The sequence below is a fragment of the Cryptomeria japonica genome, chromosome 2 (genome assembly GCF_030272615.1).
Source record: "Cryptomeria japonica chromosome 2, Sugi_1.0, whole genome shotgun sequence".
Lineage (NCBI taxonomy): Eukaryota > Viridiplantae > Streptophyta > Pinopsida > Cupressales > Cupressaceae > Cryptomeria > Cryptomeria japonica.
The window spans coordinates 75,621,361-75,631,821 of NC_081406.1; the positions used below are offsets into that span (position 1 = coordinate 75,621,361).

Below are 10,461 nucleotides of genomic sequence, written 5' to 3' on the forward strand. Positions count from 1 at the left end.
AATAGTTAAGAAACAAGCCTATTTATTGATTGTCCAATTGCTGCAATTTCTTAAATCCCAATCACATTAAAAAGTTGCCACACATAATAAATTTCATCACATTGATTCTCCAATAGTAGCAATTACACTGTCACATAAAAAATTTGTCACACAAAATAAATTTCATCTAGTGATCAACTACAAGAAGGGGCCAAAAAATAGCAGACCTCCTTAGTCGCCTTCTTGGACAAACTTGAACCTATATCTAGGATATCAAGCGCAATAGTTATGAACATTGGAAGGAGTTGTAACTTGAACCTATTACCTCCGATGTTACGCGCATTAGTCATGGACATTGGAAAGATTATTTCCCGTAACCCACGTTTTAAACCTATCGTCCCAGCTTCGCAGCAGCCAACAATTGTCACTACGAACTCTTTTTTGACCATGATCCTCATAATGGGATGCTATATAAGTCAAATCAGCTATGTGTAAGAGTTGGAACTTACTGCAAGTTGCTGCCCAAAAGAGTCTCACTTCTACTCATATAATGATCCTGGTCTGCACACATGATTACAATCCCGTATTGGTTGGTATATTAGGCATCTGATGACGACAGCTTTTCATTAAGTTCTCAGATTTGAAATTAGCATGGGAGCAACGGGTCTCTAATCTATCAGGGACATACATAGTGACCCCCGTGCCGCGTGAGTACCCTTTTACCTTGCCACCTGCTGCTCCTGCCCCATTGTGCCAATCATTCCTTCTGGTGTAGCCCCCACATTGTTTCCCCCACTCCACTTTGATTCGGTCACCTTCATACGCTATCGTTGCTTGATTTCCAAGACCGCAATGCAATAATGTCTTAAATTTGCCTGAAAATATCAAGTCCTTGAACTCTAGACGAAATGCATATTGAAAAACTCACTACATATTTGCAGATCATGCAGATGCACTAGTTACTAAATCTTGTCAATATTGGGCTGTATTCCTTAATCCCAACTACAGTATTGATTCATAGAAACAGCAATAGAACCCTCTAACCCCCCACCTAAATGAATCAGTAATGGTGTTGATTTCTAGAATCCTCAAACCCCCAACCAAACGAAGGAGCAACAATGTTGATTTCTAGAATCACCAAGTAGAATTCTCGAACCCCACCAAACTGTATGAATAAATCAATCCAACATGACCAAAGGCAAATCACATGCACGAGTTCTGAAGTCTTCCCACAATTAATACATTTAAGTCCAATAATCATGCAGACTAGCAATTTACTCAAATTTCAGCAACGGAATTTCACTTTAAACTTAGACAACGATCCTAAACACAATTTCTCGAAATACAGCGTTTCCATCTAACAAGCATCTTAATCTAAAGCCGGAAATGCTACAGATCAGCCAAAACAATGCATTCTAAATCTATGTAACTACCTGCATTGGTTCCACGAGGCCTGTGCAGCTTCCATTCAACAAATTTCCTTCAAAATTCTAACAATTCAATACTTTCAGCCATACAACACATCACTATAGAACATAATTACATCAACAAGGCAGATGCATTCATCAAGCTAATTCAGGTTACATTCAGCAACAAACGATCTACACAAAACGCAGACAGTGAGAACACTTTAACCTACCGTTCGTTGAGTAATCCACTCGCTCGTAAATCAACGACCAATGCAGAAATGCTGAAGCAACGAAGCTCCCGGGGGTCGATTGCCAAACCTTTCGGGCGCCTTTGCATAGTGCGGCAATTTGCCAGCAGCTGTACTGAGAAGCTAAAATCTAGAGTAGGATTTGCTTAAAAAACTCCCACTGTCGTTTGAATCCAACGGTGCAAATGCTGATCCAGAATGGGGTTGCACTGCTGTTCGTCCGATTCGATAGAACAGCCGCGATTTTAGGCAAAAGAAAAAGGAGGTGAACAATTAGGACAGTACAGCGAAGACACAGTATTTAATGATTTATTTTAGTGAGGACAAAAAAATTAGAGTGGACAAAGCTTTGACGCCTGCTTCACTTGATGACTGTGAGAAGATTAAAGCTTTCAGCTCTGGACAAAAATATGTTCAAGTGTCGTTGGGACATCACACCTTTACCTACTTTTTTTTTGTGTGAATGAATACAATAAACTTAGGGATTTGTCACCGCGGATTTTGGAAAGGAACATTGTTAGAATCCCAATGACCAACTGCCTTGGAGATTCTCTCTAAGCTTTTGACCGCCCTCCACCATTCTTTTGCCTTGCAACTTGTCTAGGCTTTGTTTGCCTTAAGGATGAGTTAGTTATAATGGTGATGAGTAGGATTTAGTTATTGTTATTATTAAATAGGTTAAAAAGAGAGTCACAAGTTGATTATGATAAAATCAAATGTATTTTTTATTGGATTACAACAAATAGTTGTGGAAAAGCAAGAAAATAGTTAAAAGACAACTAAAAAGATGTTATAGAGCAGTTGTAAGCAACAACAAAAAGAATTATAATAAATAGACATTGATGTCACTAATAGTAATTACATAGTTGTAACTTGTAAGCATCAATAATAAGAACCATAACTAAAAGACATTAATGTCTGGGTGCCAACATCACTAATTACCAACAACAAAAAGAACCATAACAAATAGATATTAATGTCTAGGAACCAACATCACTAGTCACCAACCATAAAAAGGAACAGACATTGATGTATGGGCTTTTTGTAACAACATGCTCAATCATAAAAGCTTCTACATCTTTATAGATATATTTTCATCCCAAACCAGGAGCTTAAGATCTATAATTGATATGCATATAGTTGTGATGGGATAATCAAACTAATTTAATGGTTGTTGGAGTAATTTAAGATCTATAATTGATATGCATATAGTTGTGAGGGGAAAATCAAACTAATTTAATGGTTGTTGGAGTATTTTAAGATCTATAATTGATATGCATATAGTTGTGATGGGATAATCAAACTAATTTAATGGTTGTTGGAGTAATTTAAGATCTATAATTGATATGCATATAGTTGTGAGGGGAAAATCAAACTAATTTAATGGTTGTTGGAGTATTTTAAGATCTATAATTGATATGCATATAGTTGTGATGGGATAATCAAACTAATTTAATGGTTGTTGGCATATGAATGCTCGTCAACATTTTGAAAACACCGTGATCCATCATTAGGATAAGATAGCAATAGAAGAGATAAATTCTTCCTATCTTACTCTCATGATGGATCATGATGGTTGATCCTAAGCGTGGGTAAAAAAAGTTAAGAAAAAACACACTGTTAAATCTAGAAAATACTACAACAATTAGCATAGACTGTGGAAATGCAATGATTTCATTTAATGGTTTCAATTTTTTGATAGCCTGTTGTTATTTTTTCGTTGTTCTCTCATGTAATTATTTTAGCTTTTTCCAATAAAATAATAGTATTTTTTATCTTTCATGTCAACATAATTAGTAAATAGATTTTTTTAATTTTTCTATTTTATAATATGATAAAAAAATTATTATTTTTTAATTAGCATGTGTTCTTTTTATTCTAGTTAATAGATCTACATTTGTATTCCAAAAGTAACATTAAAGATTTTTATATTTAAAATAAAATAGTAAATGTTTACTCGGTTCATTATTGTTTTAAATTGTTATGATAATATTAATTTAAATATTTTATTATGATATTAATAAAATAAATTTTATTTATAATTATTTAAAATTAGTATAGATATTTTGAATATGTTTATTTAAGATTATTGATAGATATTTGTATTGAGTTATATTTGTTGGGAATTGAGGTGTTTTCATTTTGAAAAAAAAAAATTAATTGTATTTATTAGCAATTTAGTAGTTTTCATATATTATTATTATTTAAGCATGAGATTTTGAGATGGCATTGCATGTCACATGTAGGTGCTTTGTAGGTGTTGTAAGATGTCATTAAGGTGTTTATACTTAAATGATTTGGAATGCCCTATTTTGAAAGATTTTTTTGACTAAAGATTATTATGTGTAAGAGCTTTTAAGAAGGAGGTTACTTTGGAATCTTGATCAGTTATGACAAGAATTTATTATTTGTCATGAAATATTTATTTTGATATGGGGAATAATGATAATTTTGGTGGCCATATTAGGTGGATAGAATTTATTATTTGTCATGAAATGTTTATTTTGATAGGAGGATTAATGATAATTTGAGTGTTCCTATTAGATAGATAAATTTAGTTAGTTATGAAAATTGTAAGATTGTAAGAGAATATGTTATTTTTAGTGGATAGTGTAAATCTTCAAAGATGGAGTTGAAATTTGGGTCAAACTAAGTACCATCTTTGTGAGAGTTTTAGCATATTGTATAGATAATCATAAATAGTTTCTAGCTTGTTCATTTATATGTAAATTGGGTAGTTCGGAGTTGTCTATATGTTGAATTTGCGGGTACTAGAATGCTACCAAAATACATGTTGAATCTGTAGATACTAGAATGCTATCAACATTACTCATGAAAAATTGCTTGTGAGAGTGTGTTGTAATCTTCTGTTGAATTTGAATAATACATTGAGTAATTTCTGGAGTTGAGGGTTTTTCTTATTAAAGAGTTTTCCTTGCACAAATTTAGTGCAATATGTTAGGTTGTCTGTATTGGTAATTTATTACATGTTTCTTTATTTTTTGTAATAATTTAGATCATATTTAAAAGTTTTAAGTACATTTATTCTCTCAAGATTAATGCAACTCAACTTTCCTACCCCTTTTCTTTACAATAGTGAATTCATTACATAAGTTAGATAAACATCTCTAAACGAATATTTATAGGTCTTTTAAATAGATATTTATTAAAATATTTATATTAATTTATCTATAATTTTAATAAGAAGTTTATTAATTAAAAATATATGTATTAAAAAAGAAACCAATGTGATACAAATACAAAATAAGAATTAAATTATTATTTAGAACAATGAATTTTTTTTCATTTTTCCATAAAAATATTAAATAATATCTATTTAAACTATTACAAATACACAAATAGATAAGTAGATAGAGAAAAGAATTATTTTCTTATACTTCAGAACTTTTTTATTTATTGCATATACATGAACAACTACAATTTATTTATTTTTATCTATATTATTTATCTTATTTATATTTAGAAGCTATAATTCATGACTCCATCCGTTTAACATTTGTATATCCAATTCAAAAAATCTAATTTACTCAAAGTAAAAAACAACAACAAACAAATCATTATTTACAACCTAAAAAAGAGGGCAATAAAAAACTTTTGATGGCTCCTACCCACTCTACTTCATTGTTAGTTGTAAATTCCAAAAATATAAAAATATTTTTTAAAACAAGAGACTAGTATAAAGGTGTTATATTTGTTGGGAATTAAGGTCTTTCGATTTTCAAGAATTTTTTTATTTGTATTTATTAATAATTTAGTAGTTTTCATATATTAGTATTATTTAATTAGCCTCACATGAAAAATGGGCCATGAGATTTTGAGATGGCATTTTGTACTAGATTTTGGTGCTTTATAGGTGTTGAAAAATGTCATTAAGGTGGTTATACTTAAATGATTTGGAGTTCCTTATTTAAAAAGAATTTTATGACTAAATGTTATGTTGTGTAAAGTTGGGATCCCATGCAGGGGCTTAAGCAAGAAAAAAATTTGATACGAGATTATTTGGAATCTTTTCCTAGAAAATATGAGCTCCTATTTTTAGGTCTCCATATTTGAGTAGGTGAAAATGGGGTAGGGCTATAAATTGCCCTACTAGGTTAGGAATTTTAGATGCCATTTGTCAATCATCTATAGATTTATGTTAAAAAAATTTAACAACTTTAGCTCAATTTTTAGGAAGCATCTTCCATGAGACCCAAGTCTAAGAGTTTGTAAGAAGGAGGTTACTTTGGAATCTTGACCAACTATGACAAAAAATTATTGTTTGTCATGAAACATTTTATTTGGAGATGAGAATAATGACTATTTGGGTGCCCATGTTGGGTGCGTCTTTTTTTTGAGTTATGACACTTGTAAGAGTTTAGGAGAATATGTTATTTTTAGTGAATATTGCAAATCTTCAAAGGCTGAGTTGAAATTTAGGTCAAACTAAGCACCATCTTTGGGAGATTTTTAGCACATGAGTTGTATATATGTTGAATTTGAAGTACTAAAATGCTATTAAATTAATCATAAATTGCATGTTGATGAAATGTTGTATATATGTTGAATTTGAGGTACTAAAATGCTATTAAATTAATCGTGAAGACTTGTTCCGCAAGTGCATTGTAATCTTCTATTGAATTTGAATAATACACTAAGTAATTTTTGGAGTGTAGGGTTTTTCTTTGAAAGAGTTTTCTTCATCTATAGTATGTTCTATTGTCTACATTATTAATTTATTATGTGTTTCTTTATTCTTTTTTGTAATAATTTAGATCATATTTAAAAAGGTTTATACACATTTCTTCTTTGGAGATTAATGTCCTAAGACAATTTTGCTACCCCTTACTTCTTTACAATAATGAATTCATTAGATAAACTAGACAGAAATCTTTACACAAATGAATCTAGTTCTTTGAAATAGATATTTATTAAAAAAATTATATTGATTTATTTATAATTTTAATTAAAAAATTAATAATAAAAAACATAATGATTTAAAAAAGGATATCAATGTGACACAAATACAAAATGAGAATTTGTAATTTGTAAAAATAAATTAATATTAAAAAAGGAAATCAATGTGACACAAATACAAAATGAGAATTTGTAATTTCTAAAAATAAATTAATATTTCAATGAGTTGTTTTATTTTTCTATATAAATTTTTAAATGTTAATACTATTTAAACAATTACAAATATACAAATAGATAAATAAATAGAGAAAATAATTATTTCATTATGCTTTAGAACTTTTTTAATTTTTTGCATATATACATGAACAATTATTTTTATTTGAGAATAATTTATACATATATTTCAATGAGTTGTTTTATTTTTCTATATTATTTTTACATATTTACATGAAGAATTATTTTTATTTGAGAACAATTATTTAATATTTGTATTTCCAATTGAAAAAAATCTAAAATACTCGTAACCAAAAACAACAACAAACGAATCATTATTCTCAACTAAAAAAGAAGCCAATAAAAGACTTTTGATGGCTCCTAACTACTCTACTCCATTGTTGATTGTAAAGTCCAAAAATAAATAATTACTTTTTAAAAAAAACCCTAAACAATCATGAATAACCACCACATAACTAGCCCCTCAAATTACCTCCAAAAACACCATTAAATCTTAACTTACAGAACTCCTTTAAAGAAACTTTAATTTAATTAATAATAATAATTACCTATATTCCAAAAGTCCTTTAAACAAACTTTAATTTAATTAATAATAATTACCTTTATTCTAATTAATTTTTAAATAGTCTTAGACTATTAGAAGTGGTACCTTTGAAACCATAAAATGATTCGTGGATATATTTTAACTATCCCAAATCACTTTAAGTCTTTTTTAAAGTATTAATTTTGTACTTCAAAGAATAACTTCTCTATACATGAATTTTTTCCATTAAAAATAGTATAAATATTTCAATATTTGAGATCTCTGAAAAGGTAGTTGGGGCCATGTTCACCTAAAAAAAACTTTTAATTAGTTGTCATGTCACGTGGAACGTATGGCTTCTCTTAATTCAGGCAAACGATAATTTCATGCAAACTTTTTTTATTATTTTATTGGATTATTACATGCAAACTTGCCTACGTACTTGTGTTTTATGTATAATTTTATTGTTAAATTTTTGCATTAAACTTTAGTCACATTTTCAATGCTAAGTAAGCACGCAATAAATAATGGAAGGACATTTTGAGTGTCACGAGTCATATCACGCCTTTCTCGGCATCATTATTACTTTTGTAATCAATTAAAGTTATAGTGTGTCAAGGCTTTTTCCAAATTATTTGTACCACATCATTGAATTGAGTGTTTATGCAATGAGTGGGTGTACTCCAGGTCTAATTGCTACCTAAATATTCTTCAATTATGAACTGTAATTTTTTTAATTGTAATTTAGGATTTTTTTTTTTGGGTAAGTGTTATAGTAGGGGGTAGTTCACTCTATTAAATTTGAAAATTAAAGTAAATAAATGTCACAGATATTTGTGGAGGATAATATGTATCATCATATTCACTTCATAGTTCATACAACCTAACTACTTGAACCGAATAGACAGATCTTCATTAGTAGCAAGGAATGTCTGAAACCCTTGTATCATTCTTGCATTGTAATTCAGTATTGTTTAATATAAAAATATATATCGAAGACAATAAAAGGTAATATGCTAACTAAACATTTAGACATGAAACACAATTCAAGACCAAATAAATAGCATTATACCTTCATATTCTCCTTGGATTGAACTTGAGGTAGATGCACCCACACTCTACTTGATTTGTTCTTGACCTTAAGTTAATGTGAATTGCTCTCCAGATTGCACAACAAAGGATGAATTTGGAATCAAAATAGTAGCATAAGTTTAGGTTTAGATTGTGTTGTTGATATAGGAGGGGAGGCTCCAATTTATAGATTTTTTGAAGGCGAAATGGACCTGGTTGAGATCAAAAGTTAATTAAGGGCTAGGATTCAAGGAGAAGGTGTGAGTTGGAGTGAAGGCTTAGCCTTGTGACAAGTGTCACAAGTCCATTTGTCACAAGTCCATTTGTCATGGGGAAGAGGGCAAGGTGTGCTCACATATGTGTGAGCACATCTTGGGAAGAACATGAGGATGACAAGTGGAAACAAAAGTGGCAAAATGGAAGAGGTGCAGGATGGGGGATATGACAAATGAATGAAAGGGGAAAGTGTAGGGTGGCTCTATTGGGAAGAGCATTCTCACACATGTGAGCACCTATTTTTTATTTGAGACAAGGATGAGTTGAAAGTGAGAAGGTGACTTGTGCATGCAAGTTCATTTAAGAGGGGTGTCACATGTGAACTTGGGTAGGTGTGAGGAAGTTAAAATTAGAGGAAATATTAATGAGGGTTAATTATTTTAAACCAATCAATTAAATATTAATTAATTAGTTTTGTGGGAGGATTTGGGAATCAATGATATTAGTTAATTAATTCTTAATTAATTAACTAATATGAATTAGATGAATATTTGGAATATGAACTAAAGTGGAATTTGATTCATCAAAATAAATCGAACCTTTGGAACGAAAGGGGAATATAATTAATTGATAAATTAATTATATTAGATAGGGGGCATAAAAAAAAAATTGAATAAAGGGGTAAAAACTTTATTAATAATCAAAATCAAGAATTACATAAGAAAACCAGAGCCTCAAAGCTCCAGAAGAGAACAACAAGCCCAACCAAAGATCAACCAGCTTCATACCTATCCATATCCTCAGCAAAGAGCTTATGCAAATCCTGACAATAATCCGGGGAAAGATGCTCCCAACCCTCGACTTTCCAATCATCACCATGTCCTGAGGCCCACTTAGCCAAACAATCAACCGCTCTATTCCATTCACGAGGAATGTGGATGAAAAACACCTTCTCCATCATAGCACTGATTTGCAAAATCTGGTGAACAATCCCTACCAACTGCCAATTAATCCCACTCACCTTCTACTCAATCAATAGGTTAACAATAATTTGCGAATCCGATTCGCAGATAACCTTACGCCACCCCAACTCAAAAGCGCGCTCCAGGGCATAGGAAATTGCTAATCCCTCCATAAAATTATTAGACTACTGCCCTTTATGCACTGAAAAGAAGAAAACCACACCCCCCATACGATCCCTACCAACACCACCAATCCCAGTAGGACCCGGATTACCCCTAGAGGATCCATCGGTGTTAATATTGATGGAGTCATCCTGAGGGGGCATCCACCTTCCCACCCTTTGAACCTTCTTCATAGCATGTCTACCTCTCCTAACACAAGCTGAGACAGGAGGCATCTCCTGCAAACCCAACCTACTCACAATATCGGCCTCTCCTCTATCCAGAGGAAAATTTACCTCACATTTAGCTTCCATCATCTCTCAGATCATTCTAATGATTCTATTCCACACTTGTTGAACTAATAGTCTGACCTCCCTAAAGATCCTCCTATTCCTCTCTAGCCAAATCTGCCAAAGTATGAAAATGGGCCCATTGTGCCAGACAGTATGGAGAAAAGAGGACAAAATAGGAGGCCTACCCAAACTGCTCCAAAATTCCACCAAAGAATCCGTGTGAACACAAGGGTGCTTCCACACCCCCACCAGTAATGCCAGGTTAGCAGCGAGAAAGGGCATCTGAAGAATAGGTGTGAAGAATATTCCTCCCTATTACCACACAAAACACAGATGGAAGGCCCAAGGAACCCACACTTGTGAATATTGTCCCAGGTTAGACATCTATTCAAAGCTAAAGTCCAAGCAAAACAGTTACACTTCGACCAAGAGAAATTGTTCCAAACA

General features: G+C 31.5%; 1 protein-coding gene across 4 annotated transcripts in view; it reads right to left on the bottom strand.

Annotated features, from left to right (window-relative positions):
• The window catches only part of LOC131070756 (protein CELLULOSE SYNTHASE INTERACTIVE 1), a 77,237-nt gene extending 75,032 nt beyond the window's left edge, over positions 1 to 2,205 (bottom strand). For 2 of the 4 annotated variants that reach the window (XM_058006395.2, XM_058006396.2), the window contains exon 1: positions 1,619 to 2,204. Coding sequence is in view for 1 of the 4 variants with exons in the window: in XM_058006394.2 (XP_057862377.2) it covers positions 1,619 to 1,725 (107 nt within the window). In the remaining 3 variants the exon portion in view is untranslated. Of the gene's footprint in view, positions 1 to 1,412; positions 1,470 to 1,618 lie in introns of all 4 variants that reach the window. The other 2 variants (XM_058006397.2, XM_058006394.2) reach the window with 2 other exon arrangements.
• Positions 2,206 to 10,461: the final 8,256 nt, after the last annotated feature.